We start from the raw sequence: 27,344 nt of genomic DNA, 5'->3' as shown, positions 1-27,344 counted from the left end.
AGGAACATGAGACTTTTTCAGATAAATAAAGGCAAATATTGCAAACTACACAAAAGGCAGCCGCTAAAGCGTTTAAGTTTCAAAATAGAACAAACGAAACAGACTAAATTGTCAATTCCACTTAGAAACAAAATATTAATTCTAAAAATAAATCTTAGTTTGTTTTACAGAAGAACAGACAAAACTGACTAACTTTTGTCAATATCAAATAAACTGAGAACTAAAAGGAAATTCTCAATCTCTCCTTGTTGTATAGCTTAGCTTTTCAAACAGTTTTAACAGTTACTTTAGTCTGACAAAAGCCGAATGACGAATTAGCGCTTCCAGTCAGAGACTGAGGCTACGTCCACGCGTACACGGGTATTTTTGAAAACGGAGATTTTCCGTTTTCGTTTTAAAAAATAATCCCGTCCACACGTAAAGGCAGAAATGAAGGAAAACGCTGCTATGAACATGCCAAAGCAGCAGGTGGCGCTAGATTCCTAACCGTGCAGAAATGTTGGCCAATCAGAAGTCTAGAAGCCTCGGTGGGAAAAAGTAAACAAAGCTGGGGCATAGAAGCAGAACCGAGTCATATGTGTGGACGGACAGTAACTGTGTGTATATGTAAGCATTTAAACACTGCAGAGAGTAGAATTAACAGTAACAGTATTGTAGAAATTCATTTCACCGAAACAATAACGTGGCGCACAGTGTGACGCATGCACCAGTTTATTGTATTTCCAGACTTGCTTTCGGCACAATTTACAGTGCACGCTACTCTGTTTTTTGTCAGACTTGAAATAGCCGAAATACCTTCACACTACGGAACTTCTATGGCTCTTCCGTTCGACAATCTCTCCGGCATTGGAACCATCATCTGTTTTCTCTTCGGTCACGCTCGGTTGATTTTTCTAGTCTGCACACTCATTTCCTCCATTACGCGCTGGCTCCATTACCCGCTGGCTGCTTCCCAAACAAACACACGTGCGGCTTGGCACTTGTGCTGTACATAACAAGTCACGCGACGTGACGCTGCGGCTGTGATTGGTTCGGCTCTGCGCTACTGAATTTGGATTGGCTGACTTTTTTTTTTTTTTCTTAAGAGGACAAGAGCGGCGAGGTCTATCGCGATAGCTTAATTTCTCTATCGAGTAAAAGTTATATCGCGATACATATCGTTATCGTTCTATCGCCCAGCTCTACTTCAGGGTCATACGTCACATGAAAACCAAAATAGTTCCAAACGCCAGATCTGAATGAGGGTGGGGGAGGTTCAATTTGCCATGTTGCAACGACAGCTTAACTTCTGTCTCGCTAGCTTGCCCTGCGCTCAGTGAATCTGCGTTCGACTACTCCGCCTAGGCTGCACTGTCGAGCGCAGATCCACTGAGCGCTCAACACAGACAGCATTGTCAGAAGGAAAGCTGATAAAATAAATTAAAAATGTTGTATTGTTCGATACATATGCGTACCGAACCGAAAGCACTGATACGAGTATCGTTGCACCCCTAATATATATATATATATATATATATATATATATATATATATGCATGTAGAAATCTGGAGGAGGCGGGATTACTCTGTCGTAGCTTCGAATATCAACATTTCCTGTCCTTGTCATTGTTTAAATTCTACACACATTTTAATAAGACAATAAAAAGCTCCATTGTTGTCAGACATTAGCCAATGGTTTTTAGGTTGTACTTTGCAAAGGCGTTCCTGCTTTTGCTCCTCACATGTGCTGTTTACACGCATGTAACTAAAGCCTGCTTAAATGTGATTAGTCACCATGAATCGGAGTACCAACGTCAAACAGAAAGCTTTTACTGCCAGAAATCTTCTCATATGTGTGTTTATAGAGTTTACTGCCCCAGTAATGGAGCAACATTACTTTCAAATGAGGCTGAAAGTTATTTGGAATGATAATATCGAGAAGCCTCGCTCAATTCTTTATTAATGAGGTAATGCTTCACCCTTAGAGGGACAAAAAATAAATATATAGCTGAAGCATGTAGCAGTTTTAGATGCAAGTCATGTGAGGACTTAGAGCAGATCCTTGCTTGGATAATAATTGCTTTAAAGCCATTTAATAAGCTGTAGGATATATTGTTTTAACTCAGCAGTGTTTTATGTTTTATTGGCTTTGTAACAATCTGAGAAAAACATTTTTCATTTTTAAATAACCCTTACTTTTATTTAGCAAAGACCTTTTTCCCAAAAAGGGGAGGTGTGAATGTGTTGGAGTCTCCTTGTTGTTCTCTTTGGCTCTTTTGTCACAGTGTCACAGTGATGATGCTGACAGTGCTGTGGTAATGACCTTTCACCATTGCCATGCCAACTTTCCCAGGTCCCTCTGGCCAGCAGTGTCCCTGTCACCTATAATCAGCACCACAGTCTGGCCACCGAGCTGACTTGCGAGTACGACCAGTGGAGACACAGAAACAAGCCTAGAGACTCGTGCAATTTGTCCCTGAATAGAGGTGAGCGGGCCGTGAGCACCACTTCATTCAGTGGATTAATGCTGGCTAATGGAAATTAGGCATGTAATAATATTCACACTATTACACGATTAAATGTGGCATTGGCTCCCCCTTTTTTTGGTCAATTAAGATGACAGCCATTTCAGCTGGACCAAACAGGCCGGGAATAAACAAGAGACCAAGACATTACAAAGGATGGGAACGGATGATCTGTCGGTAATTACATTAATAACTGTATGAGGGCTCATTCTGATTAGCCTGTGTACATGAAGGTTTGATACCGTCCAGTACTGTTGTGGTTTAAGTGAAAGGAACAACAAAGGCCTGTAAGCGTACCAGACGTCACTGGAATATATAAATCAGAGTGTTGGTAATGTAGCGTTGGCAATCTCACATAGTGACAATAAGACAAACCACAGTCGGCCTGAGTGTCTGTGATAGTGAGGGTGATGGGGAGAGGACTAGGTCAGTCACTTACTAACCCAGTCACTGTTACTGTGGGGAGCTTTCTGGCTCAGCCATAACCGGCACTGCTTGTGAACTCTATGAGGCCCAGCTTTGAGGACGATTGACTTCTAACTCTCACGCTCGCTTTCATGGAGAGCCCAGTCCAGGTTCACTCTGGTGGAAGATGATGGAGGTATTGAGCCATGTATATGTCTGCCTGATATCTTAAGAGAAGATGACACACATCAAAAACTGTGTGTGTGTGTGTGTGTGTGTGTGATGTCTGACTGAGGCTGACAGTTAAACCCATGTCCTCAGGGGGGGTGGCTTGTTGATGACGATTGCTGACATGTAAACACAGCAGCCAAAAACAAACACATTGGTTCAGTGTTGCAGAAATGCACAACATGCATCTGTGCAGGCAGAGCTAGAAGTGAGCAGGGCTGAGTTCAAGCAAGGATAGAGTAATGTGATTGATGTTTGAGTAATTAGATTGCAACCTTGCATGATGTGCTTCCTAAAGTTAAAATGTGCATTTGTTTCGTCACTGCTTTGGATGCGCATACAACAGTTGAATATGTGAACATTCGTCTTGTGCTGTGTACTTTACGTTAACAGAAGCAGTGCCTCAGATTCGTAGGCAGAGCTTGAGGGAATTCCTTTAAGCGTTTGTTCGGCTGAAAAATCAGCTGTCCTGGATTTGAGCTGATCAGATTGTATTATTTAAAGCTTCAGCTAGTGACCAGTGACAGCAGCAGGAGGAATTCACTTCAGTTTTGTGATGATAGATTTCTTTTGCCTCACATTGGGCAGAATCACAAGCCCAAACTCTGGCAGCCAATCCACGTGGGTGTGATTTACTCATTTTTCAGATTTTTGTGACATGAGGCACAAATACATTCCTGGCAGCTGAACTTAAATAGTGGCTAGAGCAGGAGGAATACATTATATTGCATTTGGCAAATTAAGTGTAAGCTTGTTGAGTAGGGTTGACTTTGAATATTGATCAGACGCATCATTTACACTTAAGTGAGTTTATATCATAGTGTTTCACTGTACATTAGCTGCTTTTTCAGTCCAGTCCTTGGACCTGAACATTTTTAGATGAGTATTTTTTGTTTGCTAAGCTGCTTAACACATACATAGTATTCTTTAGATCAGGGGTGGCCAACTCCAGGCCTCGAGAACCGGTGTCCTGCAGGTTCTAGATGTGTCCTTGATCCAACACAGCTCATTTAAATGGCTAAATTACCTCCTCAACATTTCTTGAAGTTCTCCAGAGGCCTGGTAATGAACTAATCATTTGATTCAGGTGTGTTGACCCAGGGTGATGTCTAAAACCTACAGGATATTGGCTCTCAAGGCTTGGAGTGGGCCACCCCTGCTTTAGCTGAATATACAAGAATGCCGAAGGTAACACAGTTTGACAGGCATTAGATAGAATTTCTGCACCAGCAAAGTGATTACTAAAGAGCTATTAGCTGAAAAATTGGCATATCTCAGTATGGTGTCCAATGAGGACAATAGGACTAAAAACTGCAGCAAATGACAGTATCTGAAAGTCATGTCCTTAAGAAATATGGAAGCAATCGACCTGACACAGGACCTGAGAGATGCATCTGATCCTTCAATTGATCCATCTACTGTTCGCTGAGGCCTTGTCCATTGTCTCAGTGCAAGGGTGGCTGTCAAGAAGCCATTCTTCAGGGAGGGAAATGGCGTGACAAGGATGCCAAGTTCTACAAGAACTGGACTGAAAATCAGTGGCAGCAGGTATTATGGAGTGATGAAATTTGTATTCATATATTTGTTAATACATATGGAGGACGTCAGGAGAGAGGTACAACAGTGATCATTGGAGAACTATTCCTGGAGAGTACTTAAAGAAATGACAAAAAAGCTGTCTGAAAGAGTCCAACCTGTGCTGAAGAATAAAGATGGTCATACCAAATACTGACTTTCAAGCTACAAGAGTTGAACACTTGTATATTGCTTTTCTATTGGTTTTGCACATGTTTAAGAAATTACTATGGCGATGTCCCAATTTCTAAACAAAATATGAAGAAATCAGGGGTGACTCAAAAATCTTGAATGAATTACAAAACACTTCACAAACAGCTCAAAACAGCTCTTTAGTGTGGTAACTGAAAAAAAAATCATTAGATGGCGTGTTGGTAAAATCTAGATAAGTGCGCCCCAGGAGTAAAATGATTGGAATTATCCTTTAAGGCATATTTCTGTCTGAGATAAATGGATCTTTGAAGAACACATCAAGTGGAGTAAAACCTACAGCATATGGCAAAAGCCGAGCAGCCTAGGAAAAATATAAGAGAACGATGGATCTGAGTAAACATGGAAACAATCTGTTACTCCTGCTCGTATGATGCACTGTGTGCATCCTCTCTTTTCTGCATAAACATTGTGTAATTGGGAAGATGGTCTGATAATGGCTGAGTAGCAGGGACACGTCTCAGGTTATTGAGAGATTTCCATTTTGTTAGTGTGTTTATTTTGTATAGTCTGTGCATGTGCTGTGTGTGTGTGCGAGTGAGTCATTGGTTGCTTGGCAGCACTGGTGCTGGGTTCATTACCCTCCTAACGACAGACTGATAGAGGTGCCTTAAGAGGCTGTCCTTTCTCTCGCTCTCCTTCTGTTTCTCTTCTCCCTGCTTTCATCTTCGAGACACATCTCCTGCTGATTGCCATCTCTGTGACTTCGCAATACCAATATTGAGAGAGAAAGAGGAGCGAGACGCTGCTGGCCACCTATGCTTGATTCAGCCTCACCTTATTTTTCATTCCTGCTCTGGCCGCCTGTTTATGCTCAGAAAATTCATGTTTCCACAGGGAAGCCGCACGTTCTCCATCAAACCTGAAACTAGTCTCATCCTAAACACTGCGCGCAAACACATTTAAATAGCGCTGCACTAACAAAGCAATACACATTCCTATCCGCATTCGGTGTGTGCACTTTAATGCGTGCCACATTGCACGTGCATGCACACAAAAAGTGTGTCAATACCCGTGTCAAAATCCAGTTCAGACCAAGAGCTCTGTCTGTTTTGTGTCTTCTGTCATTTTACATGAAAAGAAGTGGTACGGGAATAAAAGGGCCTGGCAAGCCACCCCGCGCTGCTACTCACAGATAACATTCACTTATTAATTTGTTCCCATTATAAAAACAGCCAGATTGTACATTTAAAGCCCATGGCAGCCCATGTCAGATGCTTCTATTCATTTTACAGAGAAATGAGGGGGCTGAAATGCCCACCGCTTGGAGAATTTACCAGAGAATTAACCGTGATGGTGGTGGAGAAAGGCAAAATGAGGAAAAGAAACAGGCATTTCTTCAGTGTGCACTCAGAGCTTTTTATTTCTAATTAACCATCTGCCCATATTTCTCAGACTACAGTCCAGAATTGTTTATAACAGGAATAAAGACAACGATTAAGAGAAGGCAGTTACCATTTGCTACTTCATGCCTTCAGCATTTTTTCCTTCTATTCTATACGATCTTTTGTTTAACTCTGGTGTGGTTGGCACCAGGAATGGAAACGTCCGCCATGAACAAAATAAGCACATCTTTTAAACATATTTGGCAAAAGTCCTAACCATCTAAACCGAGCTGGATCGATTTAATGTCCGAAGCTGAGACTACTCAACAACATCAAACTCGTGTGTGAATGTTGTGTCCAAGTGTTAGCGCTCGAGTGCCTGTGCTGTGACTTGTGTGCTCCTTGGAAATAATCTGCTCTGCCCTCCCCAGCATTGCTAGTTATGCCTTTGGCATAATATTTCTGGAGCTACTTGTAATGATGTTTCATTGGAGGCCTTCTGGCTCTGCTCCATTTGTTTCAGCCCATTTTGCTCTCACATGAACACACACTCACGCACACAAACAGAATGCATTGTCTTTGTAACCATTCACGCACACTCATATGTGTGATATCCTTTCTTCCCCTCCCTCGCTCTTGCTATCTGCCTTTTCTCATTCCATTAGTAAGGGATTTTCAAGGCCCTGGCAGCGAAAGCCCATTTTCTCCATTTTCCCCCGGTGGCCTCATCATCAGAATTCAGCCGTACAGCCTCAAGCTAATGTTTTTAATTCAATCCCAGCAATCCATATCCAAGCACCCATTCCTTTTCCTTCCTACTCTTTTCCAGTGGGGAGGAGGGAGGCTTGAGAAAGGGCATGTACATGTTTTTATGTATCCGTGTGCACGTGTGTGCGTGCACGCGCATAAATGGGACCCCTCTTTGACCTCAGGGCTCACATCTGGCAACCCTCGATAAGAACAGTCAAGTGTCACACACATGCCCCAAAGAAATGAATCAAATGTGCGTGTACGCGCACTCGCAGACAGACTTTTTCTCTTTTCTGCAAATGCACAAAACGAAAAATGTTTGCGAGAAAAATAAAAAATACAGAAAATCAGCAAAACAGAAAGATCCATGACCCGTGGCGAAGAGCGCTGGACAACCGAGGCAAAAACGAAGTATTTACATCAGCTTGCTTTCTCTCCCTTTGTGCTAGAGGCGAGTCAATGTGGCAACTATTTGTACATAACAGAACACAAATGGCTGTAGCCTTCACTTTATGCCTGCTGAATTAGGGAACTGTCTGGCGGAGGTAGCCGGCGAGAAGAGGGGTGAGGGAAGGCAAGGTAATAGGGTGCATAAACAAGGAAAAAGTGCGCGAGCATGTGTGCATGCAGGGGATTGAATCATGCTCCGGTGCCTATGGAACCCAATCGTGTGTGGAGTGTGTTGTTTATGAATTAATAAAGGCAACGTTTCAAGCAAAGCGGAGATGATGGTGGTAGAAAGAGAGAGAGGATACCGGAGAAGCAAGATGGGATGAGAGGAATAAAAAGAGAATGTTAACAAAAATGAGATGAGGGGAGGACAAACAGAGGAAAGGGCGAACAAGAGACACTGTTGTGTTTTCGCCAGCAAATAAATTGGCAAGCTAGCAGTCAAAGAGAAACCTAGCCTACACAGCACCTGTACCACACACGCGCGCACAAGCACACACATGCACATATATATACACTACATATACGCACCCTGTCGGTCCAGATGACTATCATTACCCAGGTAAATACATCTGGCCTTGGGTGGTGGGCGCACTCTCATCGTTTCTCTCTCTGGTGATGTGATTTTTCTCCCTAACCTTTTTCATGCTCCACCTCCTGCCCATTACTTTGCTCCCCCACCCCGTATGAGGCGCACACTTTGCAGGAATACATGGCAGAGCGAGATGGAGAGAAAGATGGAGGTGCAGAGATTCACCTGCCTCATCAAGTAACCAATTATTTAGACATGATTGCGTTTGCATTGTGCTGTACCAAAAGGCACTTAGAAAGGTCAGTGCTTCTGGATGTGTTTCTGTTTTATGGTCTTTAATACACAGACACACACGCACACATCCATACCACACATACTACATGCATATCCACTAAGATGACCTACACTTCCCCTCCGCCTGTCCTCCTGTCCCCTCAGTTGTCTTTTTGTTTATTTAAACTGTGGATTTTTTCTCTCTCGTCTTTCTTCTTTGACAGCCGCTCTCTCACTCAAGCTCTCTCCCAGGGGTCTGTTTCACAGATGAGTCCCCTAGTTACAGCATCACTCATTGATTTAAGAACTGCCAAGGGCATTGATCTGAAACATGCTCCAAGGTGCAGAAAAAGTCATTTCTGCTTGCTAGACTGCTAATGACATGATGAAATGCGCCCTGCCGTCCCAGCACATACACAGAGACACCCCATGAATCACTTGCTAACGTGCTTACTAAATGTTTACAGACTGAATGAGTTTTGTCACACTTAATAAACAACAGGAATTTTCCTTATATCCTTATTTCTGTAGTTACTGACTGAACATGCAGTGTGTAACATGTGTTTACATGTTAAATTTAAAGAGACAGTTTAAATAAAATCACAAGCTTGTAATGACCCAAATACAGTAAGCACTCACAGGGTTGTAGTTTGACAGTATATACAGTGGGGCAAAAAAGTATTTAGTCAGCCACCGATTGTGCAAGTTCCCCCACTTAAAATGATGACAGAGGTCAGTAATTTGCACCAGAGGTACACTTCAACTGTGAGAGACAGAATGTGAAAAAAAAATCCATGAATCCACATGGTAGGATTTGTAAAGAATTTATTCGTAAATCAGGGTGGAAAATAAGTATTTGGTCACCTCAAACAAGGAAAATCTCTGGCTCTCACAGACCTGTAACGTCTTCTGTAAGACGCTTTTCTGTCCCCCACTCGTTACCTGTATGAATGGCACCTGTTTGAACTCATCATCTGTATAAAAGACACCTGTCCACAGCCTCAAACAGTCAGACTCCAAACTCCGCCATGGCCAAGACCAAAGAGCTTTGGAAGGACACCAGGAAAAGTATTGTAGACCTGCACCAGACTGGGAAGAGTGAATCTACAATAGGCAAGCAGCTTGGTGTGAAAAAATCAACTGTGGGAGCAATCATCAGAAAATGGAAGACGTACAAGACCACTGATAATCTCCCTCGATCTGGGGCTCCACGCAAGATCTCATCCCGTGGGGTCAAAATGATCATGAGAACGGTGAGCAAAGATCCCAGAACCACACGGGGGGACCTGGTGAATGACCTGCAGAGAGCTGGGACCAAAGTGACAAAGGTCACCATCAGTAACACACTACAACGGCAGGGAATCAAATCCCGCAGTGCCAGACGTGTTCCGCTGCTGAAGCCAGTGCATGTCCAGGCCCGTCTGAAGTTTGCCAGAGAGCACATGGATGATACAGCAGAGGATTGGGAGAATGTCAAGTGGTCAGATGAAACCGAAGTAGAACTTTTTGGTATAAACTCAACTCGTCGTGTTTGGAGGAAGAAGAATACTGAGTTGCATCCCAAGAACACCATACCTACTGTGAAGCATGGGGGTGGAAACATCATGCTATGGGGCTGTTTTTCTGCCAAGGGGACAGGACGACTGATCCGTGTTAAGGACAGAATGAATGGGGCCATGTATCGTGAGATTTTGAGCCAAAACCTCCTTCCATCAGTGAGAACTTTGAAGATGAAACGAGGCTGGGTCTTCCAACATGACAATGATCCAAAACACACCACCCGGGCAACAAAGGAGTGGCTCCGTAAGAAGCATTTGAAAGTCCTGGAGTGGCCTAGCCAGTCTCCAGACCTCAACCCCATAGAAAATCTGTGGCGGGAGTTGAAAGTCCGTGTTGCTCGGCGACAGCCCCAAAACATCACTGCTCTCGAGAAGATCTGCATGGAGGAATGGGCCAAAATACCAGCTACTGTGTGTGTGCAAACCTGGTAAAGACCTATAGTAAACGTTTGACCTCTGTTATTGCCAACAAAGGTTGTGTTACAAAGTATTGAGTTGTATTTTTGTTATTGACCAAATACTTATTTACGAATAAATTCTTTACAAATCCTACCATGTGGATTCATGGATTTTTTTTTCACATTCTGTCTCTCACAGTTGAAGTGTACCTCTGGTGCAAATTACTGACCTCTGTCATCATTTTAGGTGGGGGAACTTGCACAATCGGTGGCTGACTAAATACTTTTTTGCCCCACTGTAGTTTGAAATTATTTCATTGTGCCATTTTTATCAAATTGATTAGTTTTAATTATGTGTGTTGGGAAAACATCTTGAGCCACCTTCAATTTCTTTATATTTTGCTTGAGAAATGTTGCAGCTATTTACTGAAATACAAACATACATGAAAATACAGTACATAAGGAAAAAATACCAATCCAGTGCTTTCCACATAGTTTTCCATGGTGGATCAAAATCTGACTGTACTTTTTTGTGTTAATATTTTCATCATTTGCAACACCATCTGCATTTTATAAATGGCTGTAGACACTTGCTACAGTAATTTCAACCAATAATGCAAAACGTTTGGATTCCTTACTCCATCAGGCCTGTTTTCACTGATTCTTTCAGTGACAGTTCTTGTGTAATTTGGGCAACTTCGGCCTTTTCTTAATTTTTGCCTCCCTGAAGAATCCACTGACACCATTTCTGATGAGGCTTCAGTGAACAGTAGATGGATCAACTGAAGGGGCCAGATCACAGGTCCTGTGTCAGGTCTGTGCTGGATTTTTTTCACCATATTTCTTAATATGGAGATCCAGGCTCGGCTGGAGGAGGAGAGGGCCAGACTGGAGCTTGAGCGGTAACAATGGATTTCTAACTCTTATTATGGCCCTTTATTATTTTATTTGTGATGGAGATCTGATGTATCCATGAGAAGTATTAACATTTTCAGTTGCTTCTTCCCTTTTCCCCTCCTTCAGGTTGCTGCAGGCTGAAGATGAAAAGAGGAAACATTTCCAGCTCCTCCAGGAGCAGCAACGTACAGTGGGGCAAAAAAGTATGCCTCATCATAAGAGGCATAACTGATCTCACCGTAGTCCCATGAAGACTCAAGATGAGTGTTTTCATGACTGCCATCTTGGTGTTTTGAAATCAGGCATGATGAATGAAGGGAAGAACTGTCTGTTAAGGTTCTTGAAGAGCGTTTCACCTCTCATTCAAGAAGCTTCTTCAGTTCTCTGAAGAAATTGTGAACTGAAGAAGCTTCTCAGATGAGAGGTGAAACATCTTCAAGAAACTTAAAGAAGTCCAGATGCTTTTCTTTCCAAGCTCCTTAGACTGTAGTTAAACTTCACACACTGGACTTGTCAGTCACACATCCTTCGCCAGTAGGCATTCCCAGAATGATCTTTCCCCCTCTGACGCTTAGAATGACCAAATATGTGCAAAATGGACAATTCCACATGCCACCATGTCGGTCTTTTATTAAATATGACATGGAACAAATGACTGAGCCATTAAATTTGTCACAAAGGTGTTCACCTAATTCCAGGCAAATGGAATAGACTTCTATGGGACCATAAGTCTTTTTGCACTTTGACATTTGTTTTACTTTTCAGATCTGTAACCTATAACTTTTATACTGTATGTGCTTTGATCATAGGAGTCTACAGGGACTTACTTACTTTTAGCACGTTTAGCAGTTGATGTTGGCTTCTTTTTTCAGTACTGGAGCTTCCTGTTCATTGAAGACTTTTCTAAAAGGAAATGCTTAATGCAAAATGGCGTTTTAAGGGCTTGGATTAATGTCAATTTCAGCAAATATTCTTTCTTATGTTAAAAGAACATGGATCTCTGTCAGTGATAACTTCTGACTTTATAACTCAAATTTTAAGAGAGAGCTTCACTGCTAAGCTCTCATCTGTGTGGGTGTCACGGTTCGCTTGAGGACTCACAAGCAGGACTCAGAGGCACAGTCAGTATTTATTACAGTTCCACCAGGTGTATATACAAACAGTGCAGGGGATAGTGCTATATACAAAGCGGTGACAGGGAAAAGGCTCTGGGGAAATCCAGGTAGGGAAAAGCCACTTGCTCCTCTTCTGACTCTCTCTCCAAACACTCACACAAAAAGGGAATCCGCTCGGGGAATGCAGAGTCGGGTCCAGGGGATCTATGTACAGAAGGAAACACACGTTAGAGGTTTTGCACAGGGAAGCAAAAGAGAACTTGCTCAGAGCCGGGCTGCACTGGCACGAGTCACACACAACGGTCCAGCGATGAGTAGAAGCCACTCCCTGGCTTAAATGCTGGCTGCACTGATGAGGCCCAGGTGTTTCCTCTTCAGAGGGGCGTGGGCCGAGGGCGTGAACCCACCATGAGTTCCGCCCTGGCGAGAGAGCGAGAGACAGAGAGCAAGAGAGAGAGAGAACACTACTAGTCAGCGGCCTGCTGATCCCCTGGCCGTGACAGTGGGGTTCAAATCCCTTATTCAGATTAAGATTTTACGTGACATTACATTGGCAAAAATTAAATTTACTTGAATAATGTGAGTATTGGAGTAAGTACTTGAGTAATTTTTGAATAACTTTAATTTTGTAATGTGCATATTTTATGAATAATGATGTTTCAATACTTTAATCTACTGAATAAGTAAGAATTAGACTTAATAATCTTTTTACTTCAAAAAGGGAAATTGTGTACAATCTTTTATTCTCCAAAATGCACATAATAAAAATGTTTTGGGGAATGTATATGCTTTTTAAGAACCAATTGCTTCTTACCTGATGCATGCTATAACTTGCAGCAAAACTGAACTAAAATTTGTTAACAAGCTTACCAAATAAGAAATGTTTTGTGAATTTTCTTTGCAGAGCGACTATCAAAGCCCACATGCCCTAAAAAGGAGGGCGCGCTGGCCAGTAATGAGTTCATCACTAAGTTTAAGATAAGAGTTGATCAGAATAGAGGCGATGATGAAAGTCTGGAGCATCAGTTGGAGGCTGCCAACCTGTCTGATGAATCGTTCGAGGCCCAGACAGAAGTCAACGGACAAACATGATCACAGACATTTTAAAAACACGAGTTGAGAGTTAAGGGGGAAAAATATTGTAATAAGTATATATTTGAATTGCACACTAAGATATAAAGTGATGGCAGCGAGCACAGTGTTGCAGGATTGAATTAAAAACACATCTGACTAAGACCAACTGAAATTTAGAGTTGTGTATAATAAAGTTTATTCTTGATTAATAAAACAAATCTGTAATATTTTTCTTTCTCTTTTGTCCATTTGAATCTCGCTACAGCTTAAATAAAAGAAAAGAATGTGTTTTGAATAAATTAAACTCTATTCTCTTTTTTTTCTTTCTTTTTTTCTTGGTGGGTTTTATTTTGCAATCAAACGCAACATTACACAATTATATAGTATAGTAAGAAATATCCTTTAACTTAATTTAGTATTTGTTTTTTAATTTTTGTTTTTATTGTTTCCCCTTCAGTTTTGTGCTTAAAACATGTTCTAATCTGACATATTATGCAGTAAATTATTTTTGCAATAACTTAACAGGCCATTGTGGGAGCCAACATTCACTTATCAAAGACATATTTGTATATTCTGTGGGCTGCTTTATGGTTGTGTCATTTAGAAACATAAGCCACAACAGACTTCCACCGGAGAGTACTTAAAAATGTATTTTTATGTAAAGATATTTTAATTAACTACTATATTAAGAGAGAACCTATTGTTACATGGATTAATTGTACAAACTGTAGAGAAATAAGTTTAAGCGTGCAACTTTTTATTCATTTTTAACTGTATTAATGTTTTTATGTTGATACAGCCGCCTCATATCTGTTTCCTGAGTGTTTTTTAAACCATGTACTCCATCTATGAGTAAGAACATGAATGAATTCCTTTCCAAATTTGTAGTTCTTTTTTCCAACTGTTTTTAGTATATATGTAACATTTCTTTACACACAAATGCAGGTATTCTTTTGCACCAAGACGTTAAAGAAATGCTAAGAAAAAATGAAAATACTACGTTGCAACCTGTGTGTGTGTGTGTATATATATCTGTATCTATATAGATATATATGTGTATTCGTACCCTTTTTTCATCATCTAGTTTCCTGTGCCAGATCTTCTACTGATCCACTGAGGCAGACATGTAAGAAAACATGAACTAAAGCATATTTCTGTATATAAACAGGACTTTAAATCTTTATCAACAGCTACTTTAGAGGAAATTCTTCAATAAACTGCAACCAAAGGCTCAACTCAGAGGACAAAACCCAACCTGTTATAAATAGTGTGACAGCAAACTTTCTCTTGTGTAAAGTTACAAATAGGAGTAATTATCCACAGGAGCTTTTATACATAATGAAGTTATAATTTGTCCTGTAGAAATTGTACATTTAAGCTATATAGTTCCCTCTGTGATAACTCTGTTTTGAATGCCTCTTATTAACTTTTATGCTTTTACAACCCACTATGAGCAAACACTCAGCAACAGTGGGAAGGAAAAACTCCCTTCTTGAAGGAAAAAACCTCTGGTAGAACCAGGAAATCTGTCTAAACTAGTTGGGGTTAGAGCAACAGATGCAAGTCTTCAGATCATTTGCAGTGTGACTGTCTTTGTGCACACTTTGACCTGATTCAGTTTTCTTATTTGTCAAAATGCACCATGGGTAATAAAAAACAAAACAAAAACAAAAACAAAACAAAATAGTAACGAAGGAGAATCCTCAGCAAAGATGAATTAAACAAGTTTTATTTTGATCAAATTTTTCTTTAAGTAAAACACATCTTTATTTGATGACATTAAAGTCATCAAATAAAGACAGTTTTGATGGAGCTCCTGACCCAGCCCAAGCTCTCTATGAAGACGAGGAAAAACTCCCCAGGGGGCCAGATCGATGGGAAGAAACCTCGGGAAAGCCCATTCAAAGAGAGATCCCCTTTCCTGGGATGGCTGGGGGAGGGGGGGGTTACAGGAGCTCCAAAAAAGCTAAATTTTTATTTATTTATTTTTTAAGATTGACCCATCCTATCTATTCCTGTCCAACAGAAAAAAGAAAGGAAGTTACCACAATGTATCACACTTGCATGATAAGGTGTGAATTGTGTGTTTGTGTGTGTTATCTTAGCCAGGGGTGAAGCTGGAGCTCCTCCAGTGTTGGGCGCTTCTCCGGGACTGTAGTTAAACATGCCTCCAAGAAATTCCGGCATCCTTGAAAGAAAGAAAAGATCAAAAAGATGAAGATGATAGTTCTAGTGATCCAAGGCATCAGTGAATCTGGAAGTGTGAAGTTTTCTTACCTGCGGACAGACGCTTTTTGATGCTCAGTTTCTTTGCGAGGAACCTCTCGGTACTAAAGTGCCGTGCATGAAGCGCTTCATACAACACCACTCCCATTTGCCACACCGTGGTGGGTCCACACCTGTAGCAGCTCCTCCTGTACCACTCGGGAGGGGTGTGAAGAGGCGTGCCTAACAAACAGACACAATTACAATTTCTTCTAAAACAAAAGACACAAATTGTTACATCTGTGAAAAGCAGGAGCAGAATATGTTACCATAGAAGATGCGATACAGAGATCGCTGTTTAACAAAGCAGCTCAGTCCAAAGTCGATGATGCGAACTCGAGGCACATCTGAGCCGGTCTCAATCAGAATGTTTTCTCCCTTGATGTCCCGATGAAAGATGTGTTTATCCTCAAGTTCCTTTACAGCATCAACTAGTTGCTTCAGAATGACCTGGAAAAGATGAAAAACACAATAATGAGTTAATGCTTTTCTGCCTTGATTGAACGCTGTACAGTCCAAGGCTCTCCCAGTCAACCTACCTTGGCCTTGTCCTCTGGTAAAGTTCTTCCTTTTTCTGCTTTGTATTTTTGCAGGTCCACAGCAGGGACAGGTCTCTCCAGCACCAGGATCAGCTCTTTGCCAATGTCGAACCACTCCAGCAAGGACACAGGTGCTGATATTCCCACTGACCCTTCTGCTTCACCTGCAAGTTTAAGCATAATGGCCACTTCCACCGAGAGCTTCTTCCCGCTTTCATCCTGAAATGTTACAACAAAGTGGATGATGAGGAACGCCGCATTCAATCCAGTAATGTAAAACTGATTCAAGTGTTGGACGCTTACCGCCACTTTGCAGTAGACTTTATTTTTGGGAATGTGTTTGATGGCAACCTAAAAGACACAGAGCATTGGTGAGCATTTCCTCAGTATGACATAATGAAAGGTGGAAACACAGCAGACGTTTCAGTTTACGATATTATCCATTATCTGCGTTACTGCCTGTCTTACTACCATCATCTGAACACTTACTGGAAAACGATCTTCTATCCGGTAGCCCGCAAACACTGCTCCGCAGCCTCCTTCTCCGAGCTGGTGCTCCTCCACATATCTGGCTTGGAATTCACCTGAACAGACAAAACAGCAAATCTTGTTTTATTACAGCTGTGACACAAATTACTCTCCTCTGTAGCCTAAATGTTCCTTTTGCCCTTCCCCTGAATATAAAACCCAAGCTGCTTGCTACTTACGTTTTTGGTCTGCCACTGATTTTTTGCCCTGGTCCACATTCCTTCTTTTTTTCTTGGGTGACTCTCTGTTGTCTCCCGTGGCCTTTCTTTTGCCATTTTTTGCGCACACCTGTTTGTTGTTCAAGTCTGGAGATGTGGAAAACACCAAAAGCACATCAGCTCACTGGATGATAGACACAAACACTAAACACCAATATCTTAAACCTAGCAACCACACTTAATCTACCCCCTTATTCAACTAATTAGCCTACCTTTACCAGAGTCCAACGAGGAGGAAGCTTGCTCCTTGTCACCGCTCATATGATCAAGCAGTTTAGCCCTCTTTGCTTTCTTTGTTGTGCCCTCTTCATCTTGCACAACCTTGCGTTTCACTCCTTTGACCACATCTGAGCTGGTGGAAGGACCAGCCTGGTCAGCGACCCTCCTCCTTTTTATTGGGGTCTTCTTTTCAGGACTGGCCTTTCTTTTAGCAGTCCTGCTCTTACAATCTATAAACGACAACAACACAGTGGTGAAAAAGAGTCCCCGACATCAGGACTGGAAGTAGTTTGATGGCAAAGAATTTGAAATTGCTTTTGCTTAAATTATCACAAGTTTATTCTTGGGATAAAAAAAAACTGACCAGTGCGAATTGATACTAGGTTCACTAAGTCTTAGATCTTGATGACACTTGTTGGTCTGTTTTTACTGTTGAGTCCAAGAATAAACTTATTACCTTATTTTACCAAAAGACCGGTAACCTTTCTTTGATTAGACATCTTGTATTAAAGCTATTTTCAATCAAACATATGATTCAATTGCTGTAAAAATGATTCACACAGTGTCAACAGTTCTAGGATTTGTATTTTACCAGGATTTTATTTTATTATTTTACTTACCTTGATCTCCTGAATCTTTCTTATCGCCTGGAGTGGTCATTTTTCTTGTTTCCTCTTTCATTGTAATTTCGGAGACCCTTTAAAATCGAAAATGTAAACCGTAATGAGTTAATACTGACTTAATATTCCTTCAAATGTGCACCTTTCAAATGCTTGACTTTTCTAACTGAATTCTGTAAGTGAGCTTTATAAGTAAACTGGAAACTACGGCAACACAACATAGAATCTTGCCTTTCAGTGACTTCACTGACTGCCAGCAGTTCAAAGTAGTTTACAGAAAAACACTGGCAGACAAAGCCATAATATTTCATATGATTCAATCATTTCATATCAATTAAACAGTTTCTTTCATTTTCTTTCATCATTTGTATAAAGACCTCATGTATGGATGACAGTATGAAGATTTGTGGTTGACCACACACTAATAAACACAGTGTCAGCTACATTGTCATCTGATTTAAAGTATTTATTATGTACATTTAACTGTCATGGTACTGAGTCTGTGACCCAGTGTTTTGTGTTTGTTCATTTATATTCATTGATTATTCTTATGTATGTTTTTGGTTCTCTTTATTGTTTTCTTCTTGTGTCATATTCTTAGGCTTTAGGTTTCTGTTACTTTGCCTTGCCCCTGTGTCCCACTTGTCATGTCTAGTCACTCTTGTTTCCATGTTCCCCAATTTCTCCCCAGTCAGTCATGTCTCTGTGTCAACTCTGTGTCTTTGTAAAAGTCTCTTGTTTGCTGTTTTACTTTGATAGTCATGTGTGCTATGTTAGTTTTTTCATGTCTGTGAAGGTTTTCAGTCATCTAGGTCATCGTAGTCTAAGGAGTTTGGAAAGAAAGCGTCTGGACTTGAAGTTGCTTGAAGATGAGAAAGAACTTAAACTTTGCTTGAACGTCTTCAAGCAACTTAAAGAAGACCAGACGTTTTCTTTCTAAGCTCCTTAGACTATGTTAGTGTTTTCAGTTTTCCTTCCCCATGGTCTTGTTGTTTGTGATTTCTCGCAGCTGTGCTCTCATCCTGTGTCTTATTCCCTCATTTATCCCTCTGTGTATTTAAGCCCATTGTTTTCCTCTGTTTGCTGTTGGGTTGTCTGTGTATCATCCATGACAATTAAATTAAATAGCAAATGCAACTACAATTTCAATGAGATTCATTCCTGGCATACTGCGGTGGCTGAAAGTAGACACCAAGCATTATCACTGTAACTGATGTAAATATTGGACTTGGAGGGGATTCATCTGATAGACTGATGCAAACATTACGGTGAGGAAAATTTTGAATCTCCCAATTTTCTTTTTTTCTGAAAGAAAGAAAGTTGGTTACTGTATCACATTTGTATGGCAAGATGTGAATTCAGTATGCATGTGTGTGTTTGTGTCAGAGAGGAGTTTATCTGAGCCAGGGGTAAAGCAGGAGGTCCTCCAGCTTTGGGCACTTCTCCAGGACTTTGTTAAAACTTGTTTTCAAGACGTCTGAAATGAAAGAAGGACAAGAGATATCCAGATGATAATTCCAGTGATCCAAGCGATCACATTGATTTTCTGCAAAATTTTCTTTTTGAGAGTCATTCGGCTGGGCATGGGGTATAACACATCTGCAATGTAGCAACATCTGCCTACTGGGCCTGTGTGAGAGTGTTATCTCAATGGCGGGAATGAGGACGTTGGAATTTGGCATCTCAGGCACCAACTCATCTCTTTCCTTAACCGGGCTCACCAGAGACTGGTTTCAGCCTCTCTCCATGCTTTAAGGAGGTTGAGTTGATAAATCTGACTGGCCCCTCCCCTGTCTGACCCTATCTCTTCATAGTCAACACCAATGTTCTCACCGTGTGACCATGAACGGTCCTTACCACTTGGCAAGTAATTTCGAGCTAGATGAAGGGAGTAAGACAAGCACTTTATGTCCCCGTTAAAATACAATTACATTTTATCAAATATCACTAAGCAGTCCTTACCTTTAAATACAGCCTGGTTTCTTTCTCTTTCTTTCTATATCTCTGAGTGAAGTTAGCTCTCATTCTTTCTCTTCCTGTGAAATACAGCAAGTGGAGCTTTAGCTAGCAACACACTGTGACACAGTTAGTGTTTGTTGAGGTGATAGAAATGCTGCATTTGAAATTACCTGACACAACATTTTACTCCCTTTTATGTTCACTCCTTTTTTTCTGAAGTACCGCAAATTATGGGCACGTGGGGTTGTTCTGGTGTTGTGCTAAAAATAAATAAATCAAAACTACGGTACATGGTTTGCTCTTTCATCTCTTTTTATGCGACATCCTCTACTGATTAAAACACGACTGCCTTTCACTGTTTAGGCTCAAATCTCATTGTTTGAAGGCCTGCAGTGACGTGAAATATTAAGAACGTGACTTTCAGATACCGTTCATCTGCTCTAGACAGTTTTTAGGCCTGCAACTTCTTGTCCTCCACTTGTCAAATTTCCTCAAATTTTTTAAGGACTCACTGCACAGATCGCAGATATATTCCAAGTTTTGAGCTAATTGGGAATCACTTTGCTGGTGCAAAATTCCTACAGACTTGAGGCTTGTCAAACTGTTATTTTTTGGCATTTGTTTGCAGATTGGTTCTTTTCCAAGTTGTGTGTTTTGTGTAGACACAATACTGGTTCCTTGACTTTGGTGGATTTCTTATGCTAGAATGATTCGTGGGTCATTGTTAAGTAGCTTAAGGAACAAAAAACACTCAAATCTTCAGTTGCTGTATTTGAAATGAGTGAAAAAACAGCCAAAAGGCAAAGCCCGGAGAACTCGAGACTTTTTCACAGTACTGTAATTGTGTTTGTTTTTGTTTGTTGGGCTTTTGAAGGCCACAAATCAAGTATGAAATCATTAGTGGATCATTAGCAGTAATAAACCATTGTTTCAAACCCTTAGTGGGCTAAGATGTTTACTTTATAGTTGTGGCTTCTTGGTTTCAAATTCAACCTCTAATCTTACATCACAGCAATGCAAACATTCTTTTATGCCCTGTTTTGTAAACTGTATAGTTTACAGCTAAAATGAAGAGTGAAGATCCGCTCTGGGAGCTCTACCTAAAATCATTTGCATGTACTATGAGTTGTGGAGTCACAGGAGGCTCTCTTTGTAGTTGATGCCCAAATTAGAATAGATGTCCATAAGTTGGGTGAATGCATTTCTTCTTTGTACACACACACACACACACACACACACACACACACACACACACACACACACACACACACACACACACACACAGACAGAGTCCTATACTTTAATGGTGTAGAGAGAGAAACACTTCTCACACACACATTCAACTATAGACATATGCAATCTTCGAAGTCCATCGGGCTGGGCAATACAGAAGCAGAAGCCCCACGAGAGGCAGTGGATGACAGGAATGAGGAACATGGAGAAGAGAGTCTGTTTGGAGGTGCGGGGGGGATTGGGGGTAAATAATGAATTATGCATGATGGCTAGCTCGGCCTGGCCTTCTCAGATGGATTCATTATGGGGGGCTGGCCAGGTAATATAAGGACTGTCAAGAAAAACACTAGCAAAACAGTGGAAATGGTACCAAATGAAAGGTGTGTATGTGTGTGTGCGTGTGTGTGTGTGTGTGTGTGTGTGTGTGTGTGTGTGTGTGTGTGTGTGTGTGTGTGTGTGTGTTGTGCGCTCCACCTGCTCCTGCCCTAGAGCAGTAGTGGAGAGGTGACCCTGCTATGGTAATAATGTGCTGGGGATTACAATTTGATGGAACCAAGCCACAAGGGTTCTTTCCTGCCCACTCTAATGACAGCTTGTTGCTGCTGGGACCGCTATACAAGGCCCTCTTGACACACACATACACACAGACGTGCACATGTGCACACAAACGCACACAATCTTCCTCACCGTTTTCCTCCCGCCACGGCTGGTTGAAGTGATACAAAGCAAAGCGTAAAGAGATGGTTATGAGAGATTTGAGAGAAAGGCGAGGAAGAGATGAGACAGATGTGTGAGATTTGTGTAGCTTGAAGACACGTTTAAAGAAAATAGCTGTGATAGGTGGACATCTGAGAAGCTGATCACGGGAGCGGGAAAGGAGGAGTGTTTGAGAAGGAGTTTGAAAGTGGTTGTCCAGGCAGATAAGTGTCAGGAGAGTGCCGCTGACAACAGAGGTACCTGCTCCTTGCCTTGTCCGCCTGTCTGACTGCATTGATTCACTGCTTCACTGAGCCAACAGCGGCTGAATGACTGAGTTCCGCTGTCTCGCTAAAGGTATTTTCTTTCTTCCCATACTAAGGATTTGACAGACCAGACGCTTTAAGCAATTGTTCTGTTTCCCTCATGTCTGTCTTCAAAAGAACTGCTAAAGAGCTAAAAAATATATATATATAAACCCAAAAAAGAACACAGTCACTTTACTGCATGTGAACATCACAAGTTTCACCTCTCCTTTTCTCACACTGAGAACAATTACAGCTCTATTTATCTGACTAGCAGCCTCGGCCTTAAACTCGCTTTTCTTGTCACCGCTAACTACCTGCTCTTGTAGCAAACACATCTAATTAATTAGACAAATGTGATTCTGTTGTCGAGGATAATTGTTTGCCAACGCATCGGGAAGCTGAACATAAGCCAGCCAACCAATTAGATGGAGACTCAGACACAGACAAACTGTCAATCAGCAATTACTCAGTCAGTCAGGTGGTACACAAACTGCTGCTGGTGAAGAGAGATGTGACAGCGCCTCTGAAAGACCCAAGCACAAATGTCTTCTTTCATTAGATCCACCTCAGTCTCCTCATCCATCAGCCTGCGTGCGTGCGTACAGTATTCACAGTACATTTTCTAAAAAAGGAGGTCACCATCATCTTTCACTAATATTGCTCGTCCATCCTGAAGTTGTCTGAATTGAAAACAGTCTGGACAGAAAGTCTCTGCATTTTCAAGAAAAGACAGCGTTTAAAAACAAGAGCAGCAGAGACATGGAGACAAATTATGGAATTTAGCCAGTTCACTAAAGCTGTCAGCACTGTTTCTCAAGCCTGAGCTGGTGCTTAGGATTTAGTGGCTTGTCGTTACATAGGGGGGATTAGGCCCTTGACAAAGTGCCTATTGATTTACCTACCTGTTGTGTGTTGAATTAGACCAAATATATTAAATACCCCCACCCCCCTCGTAATAAGTAATATGGGCTGATGGAGGGTTTTGAAGAAATCGTGATTGTGTCTAGAGATGGCACGATACCACTTTTTTATGTCCGATACCGATACCGATATCATAAATTTGGATATCTGCCGATACCGATATGAATCCGATATAGTGTTTTTTAATCAACAAAACTGTTTTTTAAATATCTTGCTGCATTTTGTATAAGTTCATACTCAAGTTTAAAACAACAACTACACTAAAGCTATTCTGTTATACCTGTATGCAAAAAAAATGTTTCATAGTTCAGCAATACTGATCAATCTAATAAACTTAAACCTACACCATCCTCCCTATTCTGGTATTTTAAAGAGTACTTAGCATAAATATTAAGCAACCTAACTAATAGGGTTCCAACTCCCAGCAACAACAAAAATAAATAAATAAAAAATAGGGAACCACCCCTCACGCTCCACCTCATGATGCTTAATCGACGTAATCAACCTTAATTTGATGCAGTGTGAAAAAAAATGCACAGAAATCAATTATTTTTCAAGAAATATTAAATAGATTCAACATCTTTCTTCAACAAAATTGCAGACTGCACAGATGGTACCTTCCCAAAGGAAAAAGTACTATAGCTTACTAGGGTATATATATTAGACTTAATAGTTACTATATACAGTAATGGACTTCTATTCATTTTGCATCAAATTAAAACTTTGGGTGTCAGATAATTATTTATTAAAAGCTCGACATTTTAAATGAGAATAAGAAAGAAAAGTATGTCTTTGTGCCCCCTTTTCCCTGTTAATGCCCTATCGGCCCCCCTGGCTAAACTTTGCTAGATCCGCCCCTGCACAGTTACCAGCGTCAGCTACGTAGAAAAAGATCCTCGAGTAGAAAGTAATATTAAATACATTCTAACAACAGCTGATCAAGCTTAAACGTGCTTCTGTTGTTCAGCCGATGGTTTCCTCTTTCTGGTGCAAAGTGGGCCAAAAACAAACTAGAGACACGGACTCACGACAGAAAAGCCGATCAGCTGATCGTTAAGCAGTTTCATGATTGAAGTAGCAGCAAGAAGAGGCAGTCGCTCCATATATCGTTTGTTAAGCTTAACGCAGGAATGCTTTACAAACATTCAGAGATGGACTTACACACTTGCTTTACTTCTCTCGGGGATAGCTTTGTCGGCGATGAAATGCCAGGTTGCTAGCGAAGCTCCAAATGCTATCCAGACCACCGACAGGTCCCCATGCCACAGCCGCTCTATCACGTGATGCATACTGCTCCGACGTGCTAACGTTCTGAGGTGAGTTACGGCGTATTGCAAGTTTTGTGAGGTGCTTTCGTGATATTTAATGGATCGGATTACATTTTTTATTTTTCTCCGATATCCGATCCAGTAATTTAGGTCAGTATCGGACCGATACCGATACGTAATATCGGATCGGTCCATCTCTAATTGTGTCAACTGTTGAAAGGCATCAACACAGACTTACAGCCATGTAGACACCATGAAATGTCAATGAAATTCAGTGACGTTCACTGATGAGAGTCCTGAGTAAAACTGAACTTGGTTTTAGCAAATAAAGCATCTGCCAACAAAAGTTCAGTGTAGCCTTCACTTAAATATCAAAGACTGTCAGTCACAAAGTGTCATGGTCCTGGGCCATGTGGGCCCAGTATTCTTAGTTTTCATGTATTTTTGTATTTTGTTCTTTATTTAGGCCATGCTTCCTGGGTTGATCTGTTACGTTGTTCCTTATGTGTTTTCCCTTCGTGACTCTCACCCCCTGTGTGCCCCTCTGTGTATTTATGAGCCCTCGTCTCTCTTTGTGTTTTATTCTATGTTTTCCCCAGCCCGTTATGTCTGCGTTCTCCCCGTGCTCTCTCCCCTCCTGTTTGAACCTCTGTGTACTTCCTGTTTTACTTTGCCCATCTCCCATCAGTGTTACGTTCACTCCTGCCGTGTCTTGTTATGATTATCAGTGTCACCTGTGTTCCCCGTGTGCATCCACTTCCCCTGATCATCCCTCATGTGTATTTAGTCTCTGTGTTTCATACAGTCTGTGTCGCGTCGTCTGTGTTACCACCTCTGTGTTCCGTATTCCAAGCCATAGCTTTTCCTTAGTTTATTTCCAGTTTAGGTTTTCGTTTGAACGGTTACTCTTATGCTGCCTTCACTCTGTTTTGTTCCTTTTCATCAGCCATAATAAACGGCTCGCTTTTGTTTAAATCCACTCCTGCATCCTCGCCTGTGTTCGCACCTGGGTCCACCACACACGTTTCCGCACGGTCTGCCTCCGCAGACCCTGACACAAAGTCATACATGACCAGGAAGTTTGTCCAGGTGTTTGTTTGTCAAGGTGTTGCAGAGTGTGGTGCAGGACTATTGCTGATGCATCATCCATTGATTAGTTAGTGCGTTATGCAAACTGGTCTATAGTGTCCAGACCCATGTGGTTGATGTGTGTGAGAACCATTTTTTCTAGACACTTCATGACGACTGGTGTGAGTGCCACTGGCCCGAAGTCATTCAGGGCGGATGTGTCCAGTCTTTTGAGGACTGGTATGATGGTGGGGGACTACTGCCTGGGATAGTGACAGGTTGAAGATATCAGTTTATGCACCAGCTAGGCCTTCAAAACTCTGGACTACAGCTCTGCTTTCGACACCATCCGCCCGGGCAAGATGATCAAGAAGCTGACAGACCTCAGCATACTGACTCCCATCAGCAACTGGATTCTGGACTTCCTGACATGTGGTGAGAATGGGAGGACGGGTGTCTGCTGAGCCCCCCTTCAGCACAGGAGCTCCACAGGGCTGCTGCCTCAGCCCCAAACTCTTCACCCCGTACACCTATGACTGTGTCTCCACCCAGGACAACTCAATGGTCATCAAATACGCTGACGACACCACCATCCTGGGGCTCATCAAGGAGGCGGGGGGACGAGTCCAGGTACAGGACCCTGGTAGACAACGTTCTTGAATATGGAGAGGAGAATGACCTCATCCTCAACACAGACAAGACCAAGGAATTAATACTGGAGCCGTACTCTCAACATTAACACAAAAGTGAAAAAAGACCAGCAAAGCCTTATTTTCATTCGGCTGCACAGGAAAGCCGCCAATATTCTAAATGTCAAAATGTGCAATACTATGTGTGTAATACCTAGAGTGCTATTTAGATTCTCGCCAGCGAGTACTTGTATTACCACCCTCTGGTTTTGTTAAGTTGTACACCTTTGCCTGTGTAGGGCCGTTTTCCTCTGGTTGTGATTTACTTGTTTTAGCGCTTCAAAGCTTGTGCTTGGAGATTATGAAAAACAGTCACATGGGTGGATTCTTAGATGAATTTTCTCACGATCTCAAAAAATTGCCAGAAAGTAATGTCTTTGCTTTTCACATCAGACATCGATCAATCAGTCTAACCTTTATTTGTCACATGCAAAGTTTACACCTGCAGTGAAATCAGAAATCGGCAAATGCGATGAAGAAATTGAAGAAGAATGTTTGATGTATGGTGAGTAGGTATACCTTTGTTCCTTAGTGCAATATGTGATTTGACTCTGTCAACTCAATGCGTGGACAGTGTGGAGGAGTGGTGCTAAAATCATTTATCATCATGGGCCACATACAGCTCAATTTCATCTTAAGTCGGCCAGACCAGTGAAGATTTTGTCTAATAAACTTTTTTTTTTTTAAATACACCTCCAAGTTGTTACTTTCAGTGTAAAGGAGATTAACTACATCATTAATCCTTGAGAGTCTTAACATTATACAGTTTTTTTTTCAAGATTACAAAGAAATGCTGTTGTAGTATACCAAAGAAACCTATGAGAAGGGCTCACTGAGCTCATACTGTTAAAGAAATGAAAGAATTCCTTCTGAAAAAGGGGAATCCTATTGTACATAGTAAATAGGAATAACTTTTCTTTCATTAAATCGAATACTAACAATAAAAAATCTAATATTTAGCAGTTAATGCTTTAGCTGGTACTTACTCTAACCAAAATCTCTGAGGTGTGTTTCCATCACCCTGTTGAATCTATGAACACGAAGAGTTAATCCAGTTCGAAGGAAGTTCCGAGTGGGGGGGGTTCCAACCTCGTAGGTTTGATCTACCTAATACGTATCATTGGCAGTGAGTCTGTCCCCAGGAGATTTGGGGGAAGGCCAAAACCTCTTAAGGAAAGACCAAATTTCTGTATACAGAAAGATCCTGGTTTTATATGAACATGTTTGTTGTGAGCAATATGCCGGCTTCATATTCTCAGCATTAGCAAGTATTCAAGGGGCTATAACTCACCATATTTACCAGTCATAACTATCAAATCCATCTACAGAAGGATGCATTGTATGTTAATGCTGGCTATTGCCAAAGTACGTTTCAAGTTGCTTGTTACTATACAAATGGGCACTCAGACTGAATATAACAAGTAGAACCGGTTGATGCTATTTCAACATATCACTTGTTTGAGATTATACACATAAAACCTGAGTGCTTGGCCTTTGCTTTTGCTTCTCTCAATCCAA

At 41.4% G+C, this 27,344-nt stretch overlaps 1 protein-coding gene and 1 long non-coding RNA gene across 9 annotated transcripts in view; one reads left to right on the top strand and one right to left on the bottom strand.

Moving 5' to 3' along the window:
* LOC309707241 overlaps positions 1–12,129 on the top strand; it is a 36,448-nt gene extending 24,319 nt beyond the window's left edge. The window contains exons 4-5 of one of the 2 annotated variants that reach the window (XR_014276964.1): positions 2,333–2,465; positions 11,233–12,129. This is a non-coding gene — a long non-coding RNA (uncharacterized lncRNA). The remainder of the gene's footprint in view (positions 1–2,332; positions 2,466–11,232) is intronic. The other variant, XR_014276963.1, reaches the window with a different exon arrangement.
* An 87-nt stretch (positions 12,130–12,216) lies between these two features.
* The window catches only part of LOC309706981 (serine/threonine-protein kinase pim-2-like), a 32,208-nt gene continuing 17,080 nt past the window's right edge, over positions 12,217–27,344 (bottom strand). The window contains exons 1-11 of one of the 7 annotated variants that reach the window (XR_014276844.1): positions 19,814–19,903; positions 19,647–19,720; positions 17,685–19,161; positions 17,058–17,294; positions 16,807–16,932; positions 16,589–16,683; positions 16,100–16,450; positions 15,830–16,010; positions 15,573–15,743; positions 12,509–15,483; positions 12,217–12,425 (exon numbers count right to left, since the gene is read on the bottom strand). Coding sequence is in view for 3 of the 7 variants with exons in the window: in XM_082534040.1 (XP_082390166.1) it covers positions 15,392–15,483; positions 15,573–15,743; positions 15,830–16,010; positions 16,100–16,450; positions 16,589–16,683; positions 16,807–16,932; positions 17,058–17,294; positions 17,685–17,745 (1,314 nt within the window). In the remaining 4 variants the exon portion in view is untranslated. Of the gene's footprint in view, positions 15,484–15,572; positions 15,744–15,829; positions 16,011–16,099; positions 16,451–16,588; positions 16,684–16,806; positions 16,933–17,057; positions 17,295–17,684; positions 19,162–19,646; positions 19,721–19,813; positions 19,904–27,344 lie in introns of those variants that run through there. The other 6 variants (XR_014276845.1, XR_014276846.1, XR_014276847.1 and 3 more) reach the window with 6 other exon arrangements.

The sequence above is a fragment of the Aulonocara stuartgranti genome, assembly GCF_965226115.1.
Source record: "Aulonocara stuartgranti genome assembly, chromosome: 1".
Classification (NCBI taxonomy): Eukaryota; Metazoa; Chordata; class Actinopteri; order Cichliformes; family Cichlidae; genus Aulonocara; species Aulonocara stuartgranti.
Note: the sequence above shows the minus strand (reverse complement) of the source record. Positions and strands in the feature narration are given on the sequence as shown.